This window comes from Prionailurus bengalensis, chromosome F2 (genome assembly GCF_016509475.1).
Source record: "Prionailurus bengalensis isolate Pbe53 chromosome F2, Fcat_Pben_1.1_paternal_pri, whole genome shotgun sequence".
Classification (NCBI taxonomy): domain Eukaryota; kingdom Metazoa; phylum Chordata; class Mammalia; order Carnivora; family Felidae; genus Prionailurus; species Prionailurus bengalensis.
Window position 1 is genome coordinate 81887070 of NC_057353.1, and position 23504 is coordinate 81910573.

At 67.5% G+C, this 23504-nt stretch overlaps 1 protein-coding gene across 14 annotated transcripts in view; it reads left to right on the forward strand.

Moving 5' to 3' along the window:
• ADGRB1 (adhesion G protein-coupled receptor B1) overlaps nucleotides 1-16376 on the forward strand; it is an 81017-nt gene extending 64641 nt beyond the window's left edge. For 5 of the 14 annotated variants that reach the window (XM_043601908.1, XM_043601914.1, XM_043601912.1 and 2 more), the window contains exons 25-32: nucleotides 5092-5259; nucleotides 5762-5933; nucleotides 8943-9038; nucleotides 10614-10668; nucleotides 12908-13590; nucleotides 14758-14793; nucleotides 14985-15089; nucleotides 15572-16376. In XM_043601908.1, the coding sequence (XP_043457843.1) occupies nucleotides 5092-5259; nucleotides 5762-5933; nucleotides 8943-9038; nucleotides 10614-10668; nucleotides 12908-13590; nucleotides 14758-14793; nucleotides 14985-15089; nucleotides 15572-15772 (1516 nt within the window). In that variant the 3' untranslated portion in view covers nucleotides 15773-16376. The remainder of the gene's footprint in view (nucleotides 1-5091; nucleotides 5260-5761; nucleotides 5934-8942; nucleotides 9039-10613; nucleotides 10669-12907; nucleotides 13591-14757; nucleotides 14794-14984; nucleotides 15090-15571) is intronic. The other 9 variants (XM_043601920.1, XM_043601922.1, XM_043601921.1 and 6 more) reach the window with 7 other exon arrangements.
• The last annotated feature ends 7128 nt before the right edge of the window (nucleotides 16377-23504 follow it).

Consider the following 23504-nt stretch of genomic DNA (forward strand, 5'->3'; position numbering starts at 1 on the left):
CCTCATGGTGGCTTCAGCGACGGGAGGAGGGGACAGGGGACAGGTAGGATGCTCCTCCTACTTGGGGAGCTGGAGCCCAGAGGGCAGCGTCTGGCCACAGGGCATGTGGCTCTGCAGGAGGCTGGTCCCGAGTGTGCCCCTGCTGCCCCCCAGGGGATGGGAGCCCTGAGGTCACAGACGGGGGCAGCTACTGGCTGAGACTGACCCCCTGACTCCATCCTGCCCCAGCCCTCTGAGCCCTCCGCACCTCACCTCTGCCTACCGCTCTGCACATCCCTCTGCCCTCACCGGTGCCTACTCCCCTCCCTCCGTGCCAGTCGTCTGTCTCTGTCTCTGTCTCCGTCTCCCTTTTCCTCTTCCTCTTCCTGCTCCTCCTGCTAACCCTAGTGAACAGAAGCTTCAGGAAACCATCCTCTCTGGTCCTGGTTAGAAAGCCGCTAACGCTGCTTTAGGGGAAGTGGACGACGACCCCGGAGTGCCCACGGTGGCTGGGAGTCTGGGTCCCCCATTCCTTGGGCCTCATCCCCTGGAAGTGGGGATTGGCACGCCCCACCCCGCCCGCCCGCCCTCAGGACACACCGCCCCCCACGCACATCCCTGGCCGGCCGAGGGCTGCACACCCGTCGGAGCACTGCAGCAATGGGTACGCGGCGCTCGCTCGGAGCTGGCTCGGCCCCCGGGCTTCCGCAGTCGCCCCTGGGCGGGCTCCCTCGTTCCGCTCCGTCCCTGCAGCCGAGTGGGGCGAGTGGCGGGGAGAGCGGGTTTGAGCCGCCAGAGCCCAGGGCGTCCGTCGGGCTACCTGCCTCCTGGGGCCCCTTCCTGGGCGTGCAGCCGGTGCCCTGGTGCGGACGCACTCCCAGCTGTGCCCGCACGGCTGCGCGGAGACCTCCCCCCGCAGGAGGAGTCCTCCCCACGCTCACACACTCGTGTGCACAGGCACGCACACCTGCGCACACACAGGGCCTGTGGGAGGGTGCCGCCCAGGTAGCTGACTGGTGGTGGTCGGGTGCAGCACGTGCTCCCCAGCTGGGGCAGCCGCCTGGGGTAGTGCACGGTCGGAGCAGATACGGGGGACCCGAGGGAAGTGGCCATGGCCTCACTCCGGGAGTTCTTCGTGTGAACGTGGGCACATCGTTTCACCCTCTGCTTAACACGGACGTGTGGGAGGACCGGCCCTGCCGTCCCCCAGGACCCTGTTTTATCTCTCTGTCTCGTGGACCCCAAACCCTCTGACCCCAGGACCCAGTCTGCACCCACTTCCTGTGGCAACCCTCCTTCCCCTAGGAGGCATCTGGGCCCATCCTACACCCGACTCAGACCCAGTCCCCCACCCCAGCCCCCACCCCCTACCCCGGTCCCCCCCGCTCAGACCTGGTGCCCTCCCCCCACCCTTAACCACCTCCCAGACCTGGTCCCCCCCACAACCCTTCAGAACCGGTCCCCCCCAGCCTCCCAACCCCAACCCTGAACTCAGCCCACCCCACCACCCGCCAGACCCGGTCCCCCCACACCCCCAGCCTCTCCCGGACTGGGCCCCCCCCCACCATTCCCCTCCAGGACCCGGTCCCCCACCACTAGCCAGCCCACTCCTGGGACCGGGCCCCCCAGCCAGCCCACTTCTGGGACATAGTACCCATCCCAATCAGCCCATTTCTGGGACCCGGTGCCCCCTCCCCCCGACCAGCCAGCCCACTCCCAGGACCTGGTCCCCACACCCCCAGCCCCTCCCGGCACCGGGCCCCCCCCCCACCATTCCCCTCCAGGACCCGGTCCCCCACCACTAGCCAGCCCACTCCTGGGACCGGGCCCCCCAGCCAGCCCACTTCTGGGACCCGGGACCCGGTCCCCCGACCCCCAGCCCACTCCCGGACCCCGGCCGGCCCAGGAAGGCTCAGGCAGGACTGCTCCGGTCCGTGTGCCTGCTTTGCCCGCCCCGGTTCCGTGAGAACAGTGTCTGCTCTCGTCTCGGCCTTTGCATTTCACTTGCAGTCAGCCGCCCGGGGCCCCCCTTGGGCGCGCCCTCAAACGTGCCGAGTGTGGTGTCCCCTCTGCGGCCCACGCCGCCTCCGAAGCTGCCAGTAACGCCACGTTAGTGCCTCTCCTCGCCAGTGCCCCCCGCCCCCGGCTCTGCTCTCTGAGTCACATTTTGTTTGTTTTAAGCTTTTTCTGTCACCTCTGTCACCTCTGCCATCCACTCTGGGGATCCTCCCCACCCGGCCCTTCGCCAGGCTCCCCTCCTCCTTGTGGCCAGGGACGGGATGGGGCCGGGTCAGCGTCGGAACACTCTGCACCGGCCTGCCATTGGCGTGTGGCTGTGCTGGGGTCTGGGTTGTGCGCTGAGTGTTGTAAGCGCATGTGTGCGTGAGTGGATGGGTGCGGGGGGGGGGGGGGGGGGGTCCCGTGAGCGAGCACGGAGGAGTGTGCGGGACACTCCTGGCCGTGGGGGGACCGGGGTTCAGGTCGGGACGGATCCGTTGAGGCAGAAACCAAGTTGGGAGGCCCAGGCAGGGACGAGGCTCCGGGAATACGCGCCGTCTGCTTCATGCGCCAGTCTCTTCGGGGTGGAGGGTGCCATCCTGGGCCTGTCACAAGAGCCCTGGGGGACATTCCCTGCTAGGTCACACAGCAGGTTCCAGTCAGTGGCCCGGCCCACCCTGAGCCAGGCTCACGCCCCTCCTCCGCGTCAGGGGCATCTGACCTTCCGAAGGGTCAGGCGGTACCACTGCCCGCGGGCCTCCCCGCCAGCCCCTCTCCTGCCCACTGATCGCACCCGGGCCCGCACGGGCTCCTCCTCGCGGCCCCGGCAGAACTCGGGGCTGCGGGGATGCCACTAAGGCAGGGCCCCCAAGCCCGGGCCATCTGCCAGCCACCTCGGGCTGTAGATGTCAGGGCTCCGGCCCGAGGGAAGATGGCTCACAGCAGGATGAGACTGCCCCTCTGCCCGCCCCAGGGGCTCTGCCCTGCCTTCCTGCTCCGAAGGTGGCCAGAGAGGGTCCGCTTTGGGAGGGAGGAGAGAGACGAGGGAGCCCTGCCGGCCACGGTGGAGACACAGAGGTTCAGAGCCGGGAAGGGAGAAGGACAGCCGGGCAGCGTGTGCACAGTCCTGCAGGGCCCACTTTTTCAGGTTGTGCCCCTCGTGCAGGCAGAGCAGCCCTCGTGGGCACGGGCACCGCGGCTGGGGGCCTCAGCACCCGGGGGTGGAGGGGGGCCGGGGATCGGCAGGCCCCCCACCCTGGGAGGGGAGGGGAGGCGGGTCTGTGAGGTCTAGGTCCGAAGCCCACGCAGTGGTCAGGAGAGAAGCGTGGGGGCTTCGGGTGATTCCTGGCTCAGGCTCGAGCCACTGGGCAGCTGGCCGGGGGGCTGTCCTGGAGAAGAAACGGGGCTGCGGCTGGGGCTGGCATGGGCACCTGGGTCCTGGAGCAGGGAGGGGAAGGAGTGGGGGGGGGAAGGAGGAGGAAGAAGACAGGGAGGAGACAGGCCTGTCCTCTGTGCAGGCCACCCAGACGGGTCTGGAGAGAGGAGGACGATGGCTCGGGCAGGGCCTGTGGCAGGCTCCCCACCGCAGGGCAGAGAGGGTGCACCTCTGGGGAGGGCTCCTGCCCCCGCCGGGTGAGCAAGGTCCAGCCCAGACCCCAGGTCCTCCCAGCCTCTCTCCCCACAGCTGCTTCCTGGTGGCCCTGGCCCCGGCCTGATGGTCCTCGTGCCCCTCACCCCTGCGGCCCCTCCTTGTGCCCCTCGCCCCTGCCGCCCCTCCTCGTGCCCCTCGCCCCTGCCTCCCCTCCTCGTGCCCCTCGCCCCTGCGGCCCCTCCTCGTGCCCCTCGCCCCTGCGGCCCCCCCTCGTGCCCCTCGCCCCTGCGGCCCCTCCTCGTGCCCCTCGCCCCTGCGGCCCCCCCTCGTGCCCCTCGCCCCTGCCTCCCCTCCTCGTGCCCCTCCCCCTGCGGCCCCTCCTCGTGCACCTCGCCCCTGCCTCCCCCCCTCGTGTCCCTCGCCCCTGCCTCCCCTCCTCGTGCCCCTCCCCCCCCTCCTCGTGCCCCTCCCCCTGCCTCCCCTCCTCGTGCCCCTCGCCCCTGCGGCCCCTCCTCGTGCCCCTCCCCCTGCGGCCCCTCCTCGTGCCCCTCGCCCCTGCCGCCCCTCCTCGTGCCCCTCGCCCCTGCCGCCCCCCCTCGTGCCCCTCGCCCCTGCCGCCCCCCCTCGTGCCCCTCGCCCCTGCCGCCCCCCCTCGTGCCCCTCGCCCCTGCCGCCCCCCTCGTGCCCCTCGCCCCTGCCGCCCCTCCTCGTGCCCCTCGCCCCTGCCGCCCCTCCTCGTGCCCCTCGCCCCTGCCGCCCCTCCTCGTGCCCCTCGCCCCTGCCGCCCCTCCTCGTGCCCCTCCCCCTGCGGCCCCTCCTCGTGCCCCTCGCCCCTGCCGCCCCTCCTCGTGCCCCTCGCCCCTGCCTCCCCTCCTCGTGCCCCTCGCCCCTGCCTCCCCTCCTCGTGCCCCTCGCCCCTGCCTCCCCTCCTCGTGCCCCTCGCCCCTGCCTCCCCTCCTCGTGCCCCTCGCCCCTGCCGCCCCTCCTCGTGCCCCTCGCCCCTGCCGCCCCTCCTCGTGCCCCTCGCCCCTGCCTCCCCTCCTCGTGCCCCTCGCCCCTGCCGCCCCTCCTCGTGCCCCTCGCCCCTGCCGCCCCCCCTCGTGCCCCTCGCCCCTGCCGCCCCCCCTCGTGCCCCTCGCCCCTGCCTCCCCCCCTCGTGCCCCTCGCCCCTGCCGCCCCTCCTCGTGCCCCTCGCCCCTGCCGCCCCTCCTCGTGCCCCTCGCCCCTGCCGCCCCTCCTCGTGCCCCTCACCCCTGCGGCCCCTGCACCTCTCTTGCTCCACCTGCATCTGCCTCATCCTTTTGCTGAAGGTGTCCTGAAGGAGGGGAGCAGGTGGCCCGGACCCCAGCCCCCTCTCCTGGTGGGAATGACCATGGCCCCAGAGGCTCCTTGGAGCTCCTGCAGGGCAGTCACCTGCCCATGCGGGCAGAGCCCCGGAAGTTGTAACAGTGGTGAGGGTGGGGTCGGGCACAATTCGCAGACACGGATGCGAGCCAGCCCCACTGCTGGTGCCCTCACGACAGGCCCCGAGGCTGCGAAACAGTGACCGCGCCGTTCGGAAGACGCGACAGGCTCCGAGCGGTCACAGCGTGGCCCGTAGTGGTACCCGGAGGTGCCAGGCTGCAGAGGGCAGTGCCGCCGTGGGGGGCTCCTGGGGGCACCAGCGGAGCGGGGCCTGCCGAGACGATGAGGTGCCTGTGGGTCTCTGTTCTCGTCTCTGTCCCCACCCCCACCCCTGTCTGGCCCTGTCTGTCTGTCATCTCCTCCTGGAGTAGTTCTCTCGTTCTCTTTCTCTCCGTCCAGAGCTCAGAGGCCTGGCCAAACACCGCCCCACAATGGCCACCCTGTAGCCCCCCAGCTCCTGCCTCCAGTGCACCTCCCCTCCTGTGGCCTCCTGGACAGTTAGGAACCCAGGTCTTCCAGAGAGTTCCTCTCTCACCACTGCCCAGCCCCCCCCCCCCCCCCACCTCCCGCAGACCACCCTCCCGAGTCTCTGGGAGCCCTTGGACTCCGGGCGGGTTGCCGGGCAGAACTCTGCTCCCCAGGAGGGCCCGGGCGTCCTCAAGGACCAGGACCGGAGCGGGTGGAGAGCCCCGGGAGAGGGGCGCCGAGCGGGGCCCCCCAGGAATGCGCCCCCCGGCGGGAGGGCGGCCGGGGCAGCCCTGACGCGGCCCCCCGCTGCGCTGTCCGCAGGGCGTCGCTGTGGAGCTCCTGCGTGGTGCTGCCGCTGCTGGCGCTGACCTGGATGTCGGCCGTGCTCGCCGTCACCGACCGCCGCTCCGCCCTCTTCCAGATCCTGTTCGCCGTCTTCGACTCGCTGGAGGGTTTCGTCATAGTGATGGTGCACTGCATCCTGCGCCGAGAGGTGCGCGGCCTGCGGGAAGGGCGGGGGGTGCGGGGGCGCGGCTTCGGGACCCCCGCTCGCTCCATAAGGCGGGGACGCGCGGCACAGCTGGGGCGGCCGAGGGCCGTCGTCTGCGTAAGGCCCCCTCCTGGAAGCGCCCCTGCGCCCCTCGCCGGCTCAGACCGGAGGGGTCCTGTCCTCCTGGGCTCGGTGGGACCAAGAGCCACCGGAAACGTCAGCAGCTTTCAACGACGGCGGAGACTCCCGGCCCGGTGTCTCTGGGCCTCTCCAGAGGGAGCAGGAGGAGGCTTTCACCAAACTCTCCCGACGGCCACCTGCCCGGTGGCCGCAGCTCCGGTGACGCGCTCTCGCGTCGGGAAGGCGGACACGCGGAGAACGTGCGTCCGGACGTGGGCGGAAGAGGTGCCCTCCTGAGGCCAGAGGAGGCCGGGATGTCCACAGAGGCTGAAGGGGCCGGAGCGGGTGGGCAGACACGCAGAATTACCTCCCCTTCCTAGAACCTCCTAGAAAGATGGCAAAGCGATTTTAAAGCACAGATTGCAAAGAAAGCGGGAGAAGGGCTTCGCAGTGAAGCCTGGGAGTTCGGGGAGAAGGACGGGGGTCAGGAACTCAGCCCGCCTGAGGAAGCCAGGTCTACAGCTGGCGGTGGGGCAGGCCCGGCGCACTGAGGCCAGAGAGCTTCCAGAAGTGGCGCTGCAGGGGCCCTGGGTGCCCAGGGAAGGTCTGCGGTGGATGGCTGGTTGTCCGCTTAGGTAGCAGCCTGGACGCCCCCGCCCCGGGCTGGCAGCACAGCCCCCACCCCACCTCCCCCACATGCAGCTCCACCGCCCCGGGTGGGGGCTCTGGGGCCCTGGTCTGGGGGCGCCCTGGGGTGCCCTGGCGAGACAGGGGTGCGTAAACCTGTGTGCTGGCCCTTGGTCACCCCGACAGCTGGGGCCCCCAGCCTCAGACCGCCTGGGGGAGAGGTGAGCACCCCCCTCCAGGGGCTCCGACCACGGGGAAAGACCGGATGACAAAGACCCGAAGCTTCTGATGTTGGAACAGCCCTGTTGGCAAGCCACCGCCACAGTCTCCACCACACGTCCACGTCTGGCCGGTCCCGCGTGTCCACTCTGCAATCCTGAGGACCCGAGGGGAGCCTGTGCCGACAAGTCTCAGATCCAGGCAGCCGTGGGCCCCAGAGACAGCCCAGGAAGAAGCCGTTCCACAGCCCCGAGGCGACGTCCTCAGAGAGAGCGCTCGCACCCCCAGCCTGGCAGCCACGCGTGCCCGGCTCTGGCCTGACTGATCCGTGCTAGCAATTCTCACTGCCAGCTACTCCATCTTCTATGGATGGGGCGGCTCAAGGCCAGCACAGGGGTGGTCGCCTCGGTGGGGTGTGAGCACATGTCACTGACCGGGCTCTAAGCTCACGCCCTTGGCCCTCAGCTGCCCGGCTTCTGTGAAACAAGAACAGCAGGCTACCCAAAAGGAATAGAAAGGGAGCTTGTGGGAATTCAAAGCATGAGAACAGAAGCGGAGAAGCTCAGTAACCGGATAAAACAGAGGCTGTGTCCTGCACAGGGGAGAAGGTAGAAACTGGAAAACAGAAGGCGCGTTCTGCAGGCCCACCTGACCCAAATAGGAGATTCGCCAGGGACCCGGCACAGGCTGCCGGGTGGAGAGCAGGGATGTCTGCCTCAGGGGCCTGCTCTGGGGGACAGTCAGGCACCCCTGAAGACGCATGATTTCCTAGGATGGTTGGACTTCCCCATAAACTCTCTGTGACCTCCTGGGTCCCACCTGCAGGGCCCATGCTACAGGGACCCTGCCACCAGGGGAAAGTCGGGCCTCTGTGGGGAGGGCATGGAACATTTGGCAGGTGGATGAGCAACGTGGTCGTGAGTCTCCTGAGGGCAGCGGAGGGGATGAGGCTGGCCGGATGGCCTACCTGGAGGAGGGGCCACGAGGCCCTCTGGGAGAACATCTGCTCTATGTGCCAATGGAGACCTTGCTTTCCCATCTGCTGTCTCCTGGCCCGTGGCCTGCCTGCGCTGGGCGCACAGTAGGTGCTTAGAGATGTCTGCTAGGTGGCTCAGTGAGTCACAAAGATGGAAGAAGGTGCACCTGCCAGGGGAGGCCCAGGCAGTGGCCCTGAGGCCGGCAAGACCCCAGCACCACCTCCGATCAGCCGTGGAGCATCGGGCGCCCTGGGCTCAGCACCTGGAGTGAGTGGGGGCAGGTCCGCGGGTCTGTGCTGGGTCTGGGAGCCAGGAGCCCCAGCCTCAGCGCCCCCTCCTCCCAAAGCTGCCCACCTCACTCCAGGTACCTCCTCCAGGAAGCCCTCTGTGCTTTCACTGTTCCCGTGCCTTCGCTTACTCCCTTTGCGCATCATGGCCCCACAGCGTCTGCTCCCCGAGGGGGGCTCTGCTGGCTGCTGCCCCAGCCGCGGGTGAAGGTGCGGCCTTTGCTCCTCACGCTCACGGACCAGCACGTCCCTGCAGGAGCAGGTCTCCTCTAGCGCTCTGTGCCGGCTGCCTGGGTGGCCTCTGGCCCAGAGCCGCCGTCCCCGCCCTTCTGAAGAGTCCATGGCCATAATGGGTGAGATCCCCTTCAGTGGAGCGTGCTGTTAGTGACGCAGCTTGGGACCCGCCGCCACCACAGACGCGCCGTCCCAGGGCCCTCATGGAGCCCGGGCGGAGCGCCTCCAGGGCCGTGGGGGCAGCGGAGGCTGTGGTCACTCGGCACCGGGTGTGGACTCCAGGCCCCTCCCCAGCCTGACGGCCGGATCTCACGGACACACTCCGGCCCGGAGAGCTGCAGCGCGTCCTCAGCAGGCCTGGAACTCTCTGAGTTTGGAATTTCCAAAGGGCACGGAGAGACTCTCAGAGACGGGAAGGGAGGCAGGGCCCCGGCACGCAGGCCGCCCTCACAGAGGGGCCGCCCCGCGGTCCTCGCCCTTGCCTTCCCGCCACCCTGCCGGGCGAGCGGTCTAGGGCTGCCGCTGACCGCTCTGCTGTCTCTCGCCAGGTCCAGGACGCCGTGAAGTGTCGCGTGGTGGACCGCCAGGAGGAGGGCAACGGGGACTCGGGGGGCTCCTTCCAGAACGGCCATGCCCAGCTCATGGTAGGGCTCAGCGCGCGGTGCCCCCGGCGGTGTCTCCTCGCCCTGCTCGGAGCTGCTCTAGGCTCCGGCGGCCCCTGAGGAAGAGCTCCGAGCCCAGTCCAACACTGGGGAGACTGGGGCTCACCAAGGTGAAATCCCTGGTCCGGGGTCTGGGGACGGGCAGGGCCCAGATGATGCGTCTGGGCGAGGCTGCCACCGGCCCGTGCCCACCCCCGGTGCCACAGTGCCCTCGCCTCAGCTGCGGCGCCCCCATCTCTGCACCTCCCGTGCCCCCTTCGTTGTCCTCCAGCTCAGCCGGGGTGGGACGCTGGCTCACTCAGCCTCCATCGGGCGGACCAGCCCTGGCCTGTCCACTCACCCTCCACCCCGCGTGGCCTTGTCCCCAGCCGGGTCCACTCAGGCCCTCCGGCATCACACGTGCCGTTCGGGTCCAGGTACTGCCCACCCCGCCTGCCCACCTCGCGGGTGTCTGCTAAGACATCACCTCCAGGGAGCCCTCCCTGACCCCCGCCCCCACCTGTGCCATCAGGCCTCCTGTTCAGGTCCTGTTCAGCGCCCTGGGTGAATTCTCCAGGCTGTCACTCGCCGCCTGCTGCCCACCGGGTGCCCCCCGGCACGCAGTGAGCCTGGCAGCCGGGAGCTGCTCACTCAGTCCTCGGGGCGCCGAGCCACCTCGTGGCGGCTGCGAGGCTCGCAGCCGGGACCTCAGCAGATGCCAGCGGCCGGCACCGGGAGGAGGCTTGTACCCTCACGGTCGTGGGCAGGGGCCCCCGATACCGCTCCGGGCCCCACTTCTCCCCTCAGATTCTGTAGTCTTCCCACCGACCCGACCTCTGGTTTGCAGAGAAGGAGCCTCCAGGTTTGGGATTAGGACCCAGCCCTACGGCCGCTGGAGAAGGCCACGCTGCAGCCTGGAGTGGCCCGAGCCGGGTTTCCCAGTCCACCGAGCTCCTGGGCTGGGGTGGGGCAGGTGTCGCAGCAGGGATCTCAGCCACCGCTCAGGGGACAGCTGGCCTCACCCTGGCACCGGACATCTGTGCCTGAACCCGTTCCACCTATCTGGTCGGCTGGCCTCTGTCTCCTCACCCCCGGGGCTGTGGGGAGGACCACGCAGATGATGGGGGCGGAGCCCCCCACGTCCTGCACATGAGCAGGCGGCGGCCCCAGGGGCTCTGGCGTGACACCCTTTGCGTGCCCTGCCCCCGGGAAGGGACATGAGGCCCTGGCAGAGGGGTCTTTGTGCTGGAGTCCCAGGGGCCGGGGGCCGGGGAGACAGAGCCGGGGGGGGGGGGGGGGCGGGCAGGAGCACGATTGAGCTGCAGTGGGACCGGCCTTCCCAGCTCGTCCACAAACGTCCTGGCAGGCGCGCGCGCACGCACGCACGCGTGCACGCACACGGAGCACGAAGGGGCGGGGCCGCCGGCCGGGGGTTCTCTGAGCCCCGGAGCCCCCGGCCGTGAGCTTGTAGCCCTCCTGGCGCTCCGTGGCGGGCACGCGCGTGCGGACACGCACACCCCTCGAGGTGCGGCTCCCGCTCGGCCCGGGGCCTCACCCCGCCCCGCCTCTGTCTTGCAGACCGACTTCGAGAAGGACGTGGATCTGGCCTGTAGATCAGGTGAGCGCCTGCCAGGTGAGAGCGACAGGTGGCCCTCGCCCGGGCCACTTGATTCTTTTTCTTTTCTCTGCGTGTGCGTCTGTCTGTCCATCCGTCTGCCCTCATCCCACCGCTGCCCGCCACAGCCCGTGCCGTGAGGTTGGGTCACATCCGCCCAGATGGAGGGGCCACTGCGGGGAGGCCTGGTCTGTACAGGCAGACCCGGGCCTTCCTCCGGGGCCTGGCCCGCCCCAACCTTGGCGGCACAGCCACTTCTGCGCCTCCCCACCCACTGCCCTGAGGCTGCAGCAGGCAGGGCCTGTGGGTCGAGGGCAGAAGAAACTGCCAGAAAGCTGTCCGGGAGCTTGGGCTCACCAGGCTGATGCGGTGCTGGCGGGATTCTCAGCACTGGAGCGAACCACTGGGGCCCGCTGCCCTGGGCCTGGCCCTGTCCTCTCCCCGCTGAGCCCCTGAACAAGAAGCCCTGTGCCCCCCGCTCCCACCACCTCCGACACTTCTGGTCTTCGGTCTCCGCTCTCTCTCTAGGGGCGGGGAGGCTGCACCAGCTGTGAGACACTGGAGCCACCCCGCTTCCACCTGTCACCCACCTCGTCACCCGCCCCTGCCTGCGTCCCTCCAGGGCCCGCGTTCTGTGTTGTCCTTGCGTCTTCATCTTCCATCCAGCCATGGCGGAGGGTTGGCCGAGCCTTCTGGGGGGACATCAGTGGGAGCAGGAGGAAAGCAGGGCGGAGGAGCCAACCCTGGGCCCTAGAGTAATGCTGAGTTTCCTGGAAGCAAGGGGAAAAGGGGAATCAGCTGCCCAATGAAAGGAAACTGCTTTAACGTCGTCGTTCTGAGAGCCGGGGGTCCCGGTAGTGACGGGCAATGCCGTTCAGAGCGGTGGAGAACCAGCCGGTCGCACTGCCTTGGTCTGTCAGATACTTTTGAGGAGCGTCTTCTCCAGAGATAGCCATGGGGGCGGGGGTCGAGACAGCCCCAGATTGGGAGTGTCAGCTGCTGCCCGGTGGCCCCCGGGAGAGCTCCTGGAGGAGGTGACCTCTGGTTGGGCTGAGTGGGAACTGAACAGAATGGTCTTTCACTTCCCACCTTGGTCTCGTGTAGTCTAGGCAGCCTCCCTGAGAGGTGACCCCAAGACTTGAGGGCTTTTGGAGGCTCGGGCCCAGCCCCCTTTGGGTGGTGCTGGCCTCCGAGGCCCCCACTTCTTCCTCATCGGTAAGATGGCGCAGCCTGGCCCGTGATCTTTCAGGCAGCTAGCGACTGGAGGCATGGCGGAGGGCGGCGGGCGGGGGGGGCTGGTGTCACAAACACAGGGTGAAGTGGGCACACGGGCTGGGGGGCTGGGGGCCTAGAAGGAGTCTGGATTTGGGGCCGAGCACACAGGGGACCCGCAGCCAGATTTCTGCAGGAGAGGTGCCCAGCTCTGTCCGGGCGACGGCCCGCTGTGAGGTGGACGGGGCGATCTCTGCAGGGGGGACCCCGGAGGGGCACAGGTTTGGCGGGCGAGACAACAGGTCCCCTGTTGGTCGACCTGGAGCGGGGGACGGTTGCAGACATGGGCGCAGGGGGTCGGCGTCCGGAGGCCGGAGAAGAGAAGGGGCCGGGGAAGCTCTGCCAGAGAGGAGGGAGAGTACCGGGGACTGGCGAGTGACTGTCCGCTCGGAGGGCGGGTGCCGGTGGGGTGGCACAGGAAGCCGCTGACAGGAGCTGTGGGCGTTTGGGGGCTGGACGAGGGTGTGGCTGGGTGCCCGCCAGCCAGCAGGGAAAGCGCTCCCGCGCTCACAGTGGGCTTCCCGTGGACGGGCCCCGAGTGGGCCTGGCCGCTTTGGGCTCTCCATGGGCCAGTGAGGCTGGATTGACGGGTAAGAGCAAGGCAGGTGGTGGGCAAGCTGGAGCCCGGGTCGGAGGTCGTGGTGGCCCGCCTCCACCCACTACAGCCGAACAGAAGCGGGCTAGGCATACAGGGCCCCGCGCCGCGGGAGCGATGAGGAGTGTGTCCCTGAACTTCCGAGAAGTGCGGGCTGGCTCCAGGGCCGACAGGGGCCCGCTCAGCTGCTGGGAGGGGCTGTGTGCGGGTGGCGGCCATTTGTCCTCTTGTCTGCGGGGGCAGACAGGAGCACCCCGTGTTCCAGCCTGGCTTGAAGAGGCCAAGGACTCCCAGGTGCAGCAGCACCAAACACAAGTCGGGGGCGCGCCGGATGGAGACCGTCCGAGGCATCCCCGAGGCCGCGCTGACCCCCCTCACCTGTCCCCACAGTGCTGAACAAGGACATCGCAGCCTGCCGCACGGCCACGATCACGGGCACGCTCAAGCGGCCGTCGCTGCCCGAGGAGGAGAAGCTGAAGCTGGCCCACGCCAAGGCGCCCCCCGCCAACTTCAACAGCCTGCCGGCCAACGTGTCCAAACTGCACCTGCACGGCTCGCCCCGCTGCCCGGGCGGCCCCCTGCCCGACTTCCCCAACCACTCACTGACCCTCAAGAAGGACAGGGCGCCCAAGTCCTCCTTTGCCGGGGACGGGGACATCTTCAAGAAGCTGGACTCGGAGCTGAGCCGGGCCCAGGAGAAGGCCCTGGACACCAGCTATGTAATCCTGCCAACGGCCACAGCCACGCTGCGGCCCAAGCCCCAGGAGGAGCCCAAGCACAGCATCCACATCGATCAGATGCCCCAGACCCGCCTCATCCACCTCAACATGGCACCTGACACGGGCCTCCCCGCCCGCAGCCCACCCTCCCGCCAGCCCCCAGGGGGTGGGCCCCCGGAGGCACCCCCCGCCCAGCCCCCACCGCCCCCGCCCCCACCACCCCCGCCACCCACCCTGGAGCCAGCGCCCCCCAGCCTGGGGGAGCCCGGCGAGCCCGCTGCCCACCCAGGGCCCAGCTCGGGGACCGGGACCAGGAACGAGAATGTCTCCACCTTGTCCGTGAGCTCCCTGGAGGTGAGGGCAGCCCAAGGGTCCTGGGTGGGGGGGGCAGGGGTGCTGTGGGCACTGCTGGTTTGGGCTGCAGCCGGCGTTAGGCAGGCCAGGCCTGGGAAGGCCGGAGGCCGGCATCCTGGCCTCACTCCTGCCGGAAGGGGTCCCCTGGCAAGAGTGGGGACAGGCCTACGCCGGAGAGCTGGTTCCTGGCAGGGCCTGCCCTCACCCTGTTCTCCGGCCACGCTGCCCCTGGCCCTGCTGGGCGCTGGCGACGGGGGGCTGGTGGCCTGTGCCATTGCAGTGGGGCCCACCCAGCTGGGCTTGGGCTGGCTGCAGTCTAGCCCATTCCGTGGTCAGGCGGTCACGGCAGCAAGTCCCTCCTTAGGTCAGCCTGAAGCCTGGAAGTGACCACACTCAGCCTGTCCGGCATGGGGCTCGGAGTGCGTTGGGGGGAGCGTTGCCTAGCACCCCCAGGGACCCCCGCCCTCCCCGGGCCACGCCCCCACCTCCTGGCTCACTGCCTCTGGTGAAGCAGCCCCAGGCCCCGGTTCTCTGTGGTCCCCCAGCCGTGCCACCCGCCCTGCGTCCAGTTCTCGTCTCCTCGTCACTGGCCAGTGCCGGAGAACAATCTAAGACGGTGAAGAAAGGCAGGGGCAGAGAATGTGGAGGCATTGCCCCGCTCTTCCATCTGGCCTTGGTGTGCCCACAGTCTCCTCCAGGACCCCTGCCCTCTGCATCACCCTTGTCCTCTGTCTCTCGAAGCGGGAGATGGCCCTGGGGACAGTCTGGGACAGAACGTGGTGAAAAGCATCTGCAGGCTTACCCCCATTCTGGAGCTGCAATACCGGAGCCCCAGGCGGTCGAGTGACTGTCACTGCTGTCTGGGGCCTTGGGCTTCTATTCCCCTTGGCTCAGCGGGCACCCCCTCTGCCCACCCTCTTCCCCCAGAGCCCTCGGGCTGGGCCCCCGCTGTCCCCGGGGAAGGGGCGGGGCCTACAAGCGGCCTGGGCGCTGCCAACTATAGGGCAGTCAGAGGCATGTTCCCCGGCTTGGTGGAGAACCCGAGTAGCCATGGGGTGAGGGGGTCCCCAGTCTCCCCCTGTCTCAGGCGAGGAGAGGCCTGGACTTGTGGTCTGGGAGGTTTGGGGCGACTGCTTGCAAATGCGCACAACCCCCTTCTCCCCACAGCGGCGGAAGTCGCGGTATGCAGAACTGGACTTTGAGGTGGGTCCCACCTCCTGGTGTCCCCTTCCCCAAACACCCGTAGCAGGAGGTGCTCAGAGCCCCGGGGGCGGGGGTCGGGGACAGGCAGCTGGAGTCCAACCAGGGGCAGGGAGGGGCTGGGGGGGAGGAGCCCGGCCAGGCAGGGCGGCTCCTTTCCAGGCTCAGGATGCCCGGCCCCTCCCGCCCCGCAGAAAATCATGCACACCCGGAAGCGGCACCAGGACATGTTCCAGGACCTGAACCGGAAGCTGCAGCACGCGGAGAAGGACAAGGAGGTGCTGGGCCCAGAGAGCAAGGTCTGGGGGACGGGGCGGGGCCTTGGGGCTGCGGGCGGGGTGGTGGGGCGGGGCCCTGGGGCGGGGCCGACAGAGGGAGAGCCCTTGGTTGAAGTCCCTACGCGCTCCTTCCCCTCGCTTCAACTTTTCCCGAAGACTGGCCCGACGCAGCCCTCGCCAGAGCCCCGCACACCGGCCTTCCCGGGGACCCGCCCCACGCCCAGCCCCGTCCGGAGGGGTGCACGGGGAGGTGCACGGGGGGGTCTGGCTTCTGCCAAGGAAGGCAACAGCCAAGGGAGGGGTGCCGGGCAGGCGGGGCCCCCACGGCGGCGGGAAGCGCTCCGCTCCCGCTCGGCCCCGGGGGGGCCCCTGCAGCCCGCCTCTCCGCCCGCTCAGGTCCCTTCCTCTCTGTTTGGTTCCCGTGTGCGTTCTCTCCTCCCCTCCTCCGCCCCTGCCCCGTGGCCTCCCTCTCGGCCCCTGCCCCCCTCCCGCCCGCCGGCCAGCAGCCGGAAAAGCAGCAGACACCGAACAAGCGGCCCTGGGAGAGCCTTCGGAAGGCCCACGGGACGCCCGCGTGGGTGAAGAAGGAGCTGGAGCCGCTGCCGCCCTCACCGCTGGAGCTGCGGAGCGTCGAGTGGGAGAAGTCGGGCGCCACGATCCCGCTGGTGGGCCAGGACATCATCGACCTCCAGACCGAGGTCTGAGCGGGTGGGCGGCGGCCACGCACCGGGCCCCCGAGGAGGACATCCTGCTCCGCCCGCTCCCGCCGCAGGACGGGCACAGACACGCTCCCGGGCTGCGGGCCAGGCCCGCGCCCCGGCCTCAGGGCGCTCGGACGGCGGCCGGGCGGAGGCCCGCGGCGCTGGGACCAGAGCCAGAGGGGACAGGAGGCCCCGGCGGCCCCGGGTGGGCACAGGGCTCCAGAGGCCGGAAGGTGCCTCAGACTCTGCCCTCCTCGAGCCCGGCGCCGGCGGGCAGGCGGGCGGGCGGCCGCGGACAGTGGCGGGGCGGGTGCGGCCAGCATCCCCAGGACACCTGCCTGAGCTGCCGCGGCAGAGGACCAGCCTGCTTGGCCCAGCTGGCCTGGCACCATTTTTTAGACACCCCTACCCCTCGGGAAGCAGCCAGCCCCCCCCCCTCACCTTTCCAGGGCCCGGGGCCCCTCCCCAGACCCAGGTGGAGAGCCCTCTCTCCCACCTGTGCTGACCCCAGGGGCAGGACTAGAAGCCCACTCCGGGAAGAAGCAGGGGTGGGGAATCTATTTTTTCTCTCCTTTTCTTTTCTTCAATAAAAAGAATTAAAAACCCACATCCCCTCTGTGTGGGCCTTCTCTGTGCTGCACGAGCCCCGAGGCTGCCTTGGTCCCTCCATCCGGGTCAGAAGGGCGGGGCAGGCCCGGTGGGCACCTGGCCTCCACTCCCGCCTCGTACCCTGCCTGGGTGTCTGGAGCTCACCCTGTGTGGGCGTCGGTCCCCAGGCTAGCAGTCACGTGGTCCCCGGGGATGCCGTGAGGGAACCGAGGGGGACCCTCGGATGCTGGGCTCCCTTGCTCCCCTGCCCGCAGACTTTTAGACCCACGGGGCTTGGCGTGTGACTTCCCTGCGCCCTGAGTCATGGCTGGAGGGACAATCCAAGACAGCAAAGAAATGCAGGGGCAGAGAATGTGGGGGGGGGGGGGGGGGAGGAAGGCCCCTCACGCCTGGCCTTGGTGTGCCCACTGTCTCCTCCAGGACCCCTGCTCTCTGCATCACCTGTGTCCCCCCGAACCTTCCCCTTTGTCCTGGGGCAGGTGTGAGGAACAAATGTGGAGCCACGCCCCCTTCTCCATCCTGCCCCGCCCTCTGCCGCCCCCGACCTAGGCCTGGGGCACACAGCTTGAGAAGCTTGTCTCTCCAGGGGAAATGCCGGGTCCTGCGTCTCCTCTGTATTTCCAGCAGGGGGCAGCCTGCGCCTCCACTGGGAGCCAGGCTGGCAGGTGCGAGACTAGGAGGGGCCGTGAGCCAGGCTCTCCCCACCAGGCTGCCCTTCCCACCCTGGGGGCAGACCCCCAGACCCCGCTGGACCCCGGGAGGCGGCAGTGACCACTGGCCCAAACAAGGGGTGTGCAAGTGGTCTGTTTGTGGGTCCCAGCGCCCCGGATTATGGTCCCCCAACCGCATCCTTCAAGATGAAAAAATGCCAACCCCCCCGAAAAGTGGGGGGCTGCTGGCACGGGCCTCACGGCGCCCCACCCACCACTTGTCACGACCCCCTCGGGTCACAGCCACAAGTGACTAAGGAGGGAGAAGGACCAGTGGTGACCAGGCATGGCTGGGGAATGCGTGGCCACAAGCGCCCTGGCACGGGCCCGCACGTCCCCGGGAACCAGCCTCTCAGCCACGGTCTGGACACTTCGAAAAGCCAACTCTTGTGGGTGCGATGTGGCAGCCAAACCTCCCCCGGCTGAGGCTTAAGGTTGATTCGAACACTGGGTGCGCCCAGGCTCTCCCGACACAGAGAAGCCTCCAACTCCGAGCGCATCTGGCCTGGGGCGGGGGGCGGTTCGGACGAGGGCGGCCACTGGCTGCCTTCCTCATCCTTCCCCAGAAGGCAGCCGGAGCGCCCCCAGGAAGGGGGTCCTGGTGCAGAAAGCCCTGAGCCCCCCGCCACGCTCCTGGGGGGACGGCGCACGGAGCACAGGGTTTACCACTGCCCTCGTGGTGTGACCCGGGCAGGGTCCGGCCGGTGACCTGCCCTCCCCTGTGCTGCTCGCTTGTGCAACAGAAAAGCTGGGAAAAACAGCAAACCAAGATGGACCCAAGCCACACGCTCCCCGCATGCGATGGCAGTAACCCGGGGGCTCAGGGTCAGCGGACCCAGGTCCCCCCGTCCCGGCTCCCTCCAAGAAGGCTGTGTCCTTCCAGGAGAAACCCCGTTCCCTGTTCTGCCCCGGGCCCCACGTTCACGGCTGTTCCGTGCTGCACGGCCACCTGGCACGGTGACTGGTCGCAGAAATGGCTGTCCTCTCTCCGGGCCTCGGTGCAGGAAGCCCGCCGGGGATGTCCCCCCCCCACCTCAGACTCATGGAAACCCCCGGGCCTTCGTGGGTCCGCCTCCGTCACCTTCCGTGGGGGGCCTGCCGCAGCTGCTGCGCTCTTGCCTCAGGGACCGGGGAGGGGACCGGGTGCCAGGTAGTGAGCCCAGCTCTCCCAGCCCTCATCCCTGTGGGGAGGTCACCCAGTGGCAGCCGGGAGGCTCCCCGTGCTGTTCCCACGGCCAGAAGCCACTCCTTTCCAGAGGTGGTCGGGCCACCAGAGAGATGTTTTCTTCACTGTCCGGGCGCCTCTGTCCAAGTGCCACCCCGCCACGGGCGCTCGGAGAATGCCTCCGCTGCCCCCTTTTGCCTGCCACCGGCAGTGCATCGTGGCCTAGAGGTGGCGCCCAGGATGGCGGTGGTCACCCTCAGGGGCGGGAGCACGTGCGGCCAGAGCTCCTCTGGCGGTGCTGGCGGTGGCTCTGACGGCGATGATCCGTGTGGCTGGTGGTGGTGCCGGGGCGGGGGGGGCATCTGGCAGATGGAGGGACAGAAGGGTAGGAAGGAGGCTCCCCGAGGACAAAGACCAGAGCCTGAGTCCCCCAGGGGGGAAGGGGGGGAGGGCAAACTGGAGGCAGCCTCCTCCAGGCCACACACTCCTGACACCCAGGTCCTCCTCACCCGACGTCCTCCTGTCACCAAGGCCAGCAGGGCCGGGCCGAGCCTGGAGGGAAGCCCAAGCAGTCCCTGCTCGCCCGGTGGAGACGCCCTGCCCCTGGGCAGGGGGAGACCCTCCCTGGAAAAGCCTTCACAACCACCCCCGGGCCCAGCCCCCAGCTGGCCCCCACCAGCAGCGAGCCCCCCACTATCTGGAAGGCCCTCTTCCAGGCCAGCCTCCCACTGCCGTGCCGGCCGCCGCGCAACACCCTCCGGCCCCTCCTGGCCTCAGCCGAGATGAAGGGCCCGCCTCCAGGCTCCCATCACCTCCCCCGGCCCCGCACCCAACACCGGCTTTTGCCTCCACAGAGGAGCAAATCCACGGTGGGCCTCATGCCCCGGGACTGTTCCAGAACCTTCCACCAGCAGGGAGTGCCCTTCCTGGGCCTGCTCCACCTACCCCCAGTTCCTCCTGGAGCCTCCAGGCTATGTCTGGGGAACACGGGACCTGTGTGGCTCCCCTGGGGTGACAAGGCAGCTGGTGTCCCACCTCAAAAGTCCAGAAACCGCCACCCACCCCTGGTGGCCATCCTACTGCCCTGGGAGGTTACCGGCAGCCCTTTCTGACAGATGTAAAATCTGGGGTCCCTGGCTACCGCCCCCCCCCCAGACCCCTGCAGGTGTCTGGGCTCATCCTGAGGAGTGTCCGCCCCCTGGGGAGGACGCCGAGGCCCTGGACGGAAGGGCTGGCACACCGGTCAGGGCCGGGAGGGGTCACACGGGCCTCTGCCTGCGTCACCAGTGTGCCCACTACTGCCAGTGACCGAGGGAGTTCTCAGACCTCCTGTGGAAGTGGGGGTCCCCACCTGGTGCACCTCTCCGCACGGGGGTGTCCCACGTCCTGGCCAGGTCTGCTCAGAACGGTCCACAGAGGGGCCCAAAGGTGGGCCGGCTAGGGGCAGAAGGCCTTGACCTTGGACGAGCCCCGCCCCTCTGGGCCTCGGTTTCCCCTCTGGCACTGTGGCAGCAGGATGGGGTGACAGATCCCTTCCAAGGCCAGCAGTCTGTGGCCCTGTAACCTCTTGAGGCGGGGAGCAGCGGGCTCCCCAAGTACTTCTCTTAGGGCCTAAAAATAACCAGGAGGGGAAGGGTGTCTCTGAATAGCTCGGGAATGTGCCAGTCACTCCGGCGGAACCACCTCCAAATAAGGATCTGGCAGAGCCGGAAGCCCTGAGACAGTCACTGCTCACGTCAGCCTCCCAGCTGTGCTGCTCCAGAACTTTCCCTCCCACCGCAGCCGGCCCTCAGCCCGGGGCCCCAGGGGTCTCCCCCCAGAGCGGTCAGGGCACGGGGCAGGGGTCCTGGGGGCCCCCTGTAGAGCACAGCTCCTTGGACAAAGAGTACTGGGGTCTGAGCAGTTACAATCACGGAATCGAAGATTTGCTCATCCAGAAACTTCCCCTTGCGTGCGTGGGATCTTAGGACAATCACATTCAGACCCCTCCCCCAAATCTCCGAAGACGGAAGTGCAGGGCCCCCTGAGGAAGGTAGGGTGGGCTGTCAGCCGGCTCTCCCCTTGGCGTCCCAGCCAGCGGGTACCCCGACTGGAGACGGTGGCGGGGGGCAGCCTAGAGCCCTGCTTGGGCCAGTTGCAGGGCGCAGGCGTCCCCAGCTGTCCCAGGAAGGCAGAGGAGGTGTTGCTGGACTCAATATGGCTCTCTGGGAACACCATATGGATCCTGCCCAGGAAGGGGAGTCGGGAGGAGGCAGGAGGCAGCACCCCCACCAGCGGCACCCCTCTCTCTCTCCATCACGGGGAGCTCCTTGGGAGGCAGCGGTGGGTGCCGTGGCCTGGTTCCGGGACACTTCGGCTGCCTGTGACCTCAGGGGGCCTGTCCCCTCGCTGGTGTGCCTCCTTCACCAGCCTGTGCCCCACCTGTCCTCTCCTGTCCTTTCCAGGCTCAGGATTCCCAGATCCTCAGAGGGGAGGCAGCTGACAGGCTCCAGCCCGGTCCCTCTAAAAGGGAACTAACCTCCCGGATGGATGGATGGGGGGGTGGGGAGCGGCGAGGGGGACCAGGACAGGAAAGAGGGGGGATGGAGTTGTGGTGGAGAAGAGGAGGGGACACGGCCCGGTGACGGTGCCCTGAGAGCCAGAGCAGGGACACCATCCCCCAAGGCTTCTGGCGGTGGGGAGGAGGGTGGGGAGCTAGGCTGAGCCTGGAGGTCATCGGGGTGGGAGGTGGGCACCCGGCGAGGCAGACAGACCCCAGGCTGGAGGCTGCAGACGGCTTGAGAGCCGGGCAGGGGCCTCTCTGCTGGGGAGGGACACTCTGCTCTCAGGCCCTACCCCTGGGGAATCCCAGGGACCACAATGGACTCTGGCCTCCCCCGGGACCCCAACAAGTCACTAGGGGGCAGGTGTGGCCAGGGTCACACGGCTGAGGCCTGCACCGCTGCCTGGGTCGCACTGGAAGCTCCCCCCGCCATCCTGGCCCCCGCAGTCTCTGCCCATGGCTGCCATGTCCTCTCCTGGCCTCACCTTGCTGGAGCCGCCCGCCCCCACCCCACCCGTGGCTCCCTGTCTCTCTAGAGCCACCACGCGTCTTGCCTCAGGTTTTGGTGTGGGGGTCCGGTCCCCCCTCCCTCCGGCACGCACATGAGATCTTGTCCTCTGACAGCGGGGAGGGCCGCCGGGGAAGGAGCCCCCCCAGGACCACGCTGGGGAGGGTGTGCAGGCCACTTTCACCCACGCCCCGGGATATGGCAAGGTGTGTGTTGGGGGGGGGTGGGCAGTGGAGTAAGCCAAGCGGGCAGGAGAGGGAGAGGGGACGGTGGAGGCCAGGAAGAGGGCCAGGCTGAGGAGCGGAAGCATACGGCCAGGGAGGGGAGCCACCGGGCTGGCAGGGGCGGCAGGAGAGGGGGCTCCTGCCGGAGGCTCACAGAGCAGGTGGACCTCAGGGAGGACCAGAGCATCACAGAACAACAAGCTGCTGGCAGCGGGGAAGGGCAGACCCCCGTGGGGCAGGGGCTACTATTCCCATCCCCCCTCGCAGAAGAGCAACCGGAGGCACAGAGAGGGTGAGCGCCTTGCCCAAGGCTGCAGAGGCGCGTCCGTGGGGCGCTCTGAAACCAGGCGCTCAGGCTAGGGTCGCTGTGCGCTTACGCGAGGTCACACTGGCCCCCTAGGTTTGTGAGAGCGGAGGATCCTCAGGAAGAAAAGGAGTCACTTCCGTTGCATAACTTAAAGCAAAGCAAGACGTGACGCCCACGTACTCGTCGCCGTGGCCTGGCCTACTTTAAAGCGCCTACCGGGCTGCACACCTGCCAGGCCCTGACGCTGTCTCGGGCAGGAGGGCGACGCGCCCTTCTCTCTGCGCCCATCTACCCCTGCCTTCCCCGGGAACGCCGGGCGGAGACACCCGCCCCTCCCCCGCCGTGAGACTCCCGCCCCGCCCCCTGTCCCTCCCTCCCTCCGGGCCCCTTACACCAGGGACTCCCCTCTCGCCACACGCCTCCACGGCTCCCCTAATTAGGCCTTCTCACTGCATTTAATTACACAACCATTCAGGCTTTCTACTTCTTGAGACACTTCTAGGACGCCGTGTATTTTTAGAGATCCGTCCGTTTCAACTTAAGTCTCCAAATGCATTGGGATGAAATCGCTCCTAATAGTCTCATCGCCTTTTTTGGTTTCGAATGTGTCTGTAGCTGGGTCCCCTTTTCATCTGGCCTTTGCTTGAATCGTGGCTTCTCCTCTCTTTTGCGCGCCGTCTTAACGGCTGTTGCAAAGAACAAGTGCTTAGCTCTGTGGGCCTGCTGTATTCATTTTCTTTCATTAATTCCTGCTCTTACCTTTGTCTCCTTTCTTCTCGGGTTCAACTATGAACAAAAGTAACTAATTCCTTAAGCTGGATGCTTATCACATCAAACTTTCAGCTTTCCATATGCCTCGGATGTAAGCCTTTAGGCTACACATTGCCCTCAAGGTGTTGCTTTAGCTCCACCTTTTCCCATTATCGTTGTTCTAATGGTTACTTTCTTTGATATTTCATGTGCTTTAAAGTCCTGAATCATGGACATTTTTAAATCTGCTTTTTTGTGATTTCCATTTTAATTATAATGCTGTCATAGGAGCACAGGAGCTATGCTAGCTATAATGCCAGCATAGGAGCTAGTCCGTAGGAGACCTGCTTTGTCGCATAGCAGGTACCAATTAAAAAAAATATATATATATATATGGGGCGCCTGGGTGGCGCAGTCGGTTAAACGTCCGACTTCAGCCAGGTCACGATCTCGCGGTCCGGGAGTTCGAGCCCGGCATCAGGCTCTGGGCTGATGGCTCAGAGCCTGGAGCCTGTTTCTTATTCTGTGTCTCCCTCTCTCTCTGCCCCTCCCCCGTTCATGCTCTGTCTCTCTCTGTCCCAAAAAATAAATAAACGTTGAAAAAAAAATTAAAAAAAAAATACTCCCTGTGTATTTTCTAACTGCTAAGCACACAATAGTTAATATGGTCGTAAAGTGAAAAGCCTGTGAGTCTCAGTGCTCGTCTTCCATGAAGCCAATGGTTTTCTTTCTCTGTGACCTGCCAATAGTCAAAAAAGGTATGTCGAAAATCCCCACCAGGATAGAGTTTTTTGTAGTTCTACCAAAGTTTGCCTTGTTTATACGTCTAAACACAGTTTAGAACTGTCGCATCTTCCCAGCAAATCAAATCTTTTATTCTTTTGAAGGGACCACCTCTCTACATAATAATGTTTTTATCC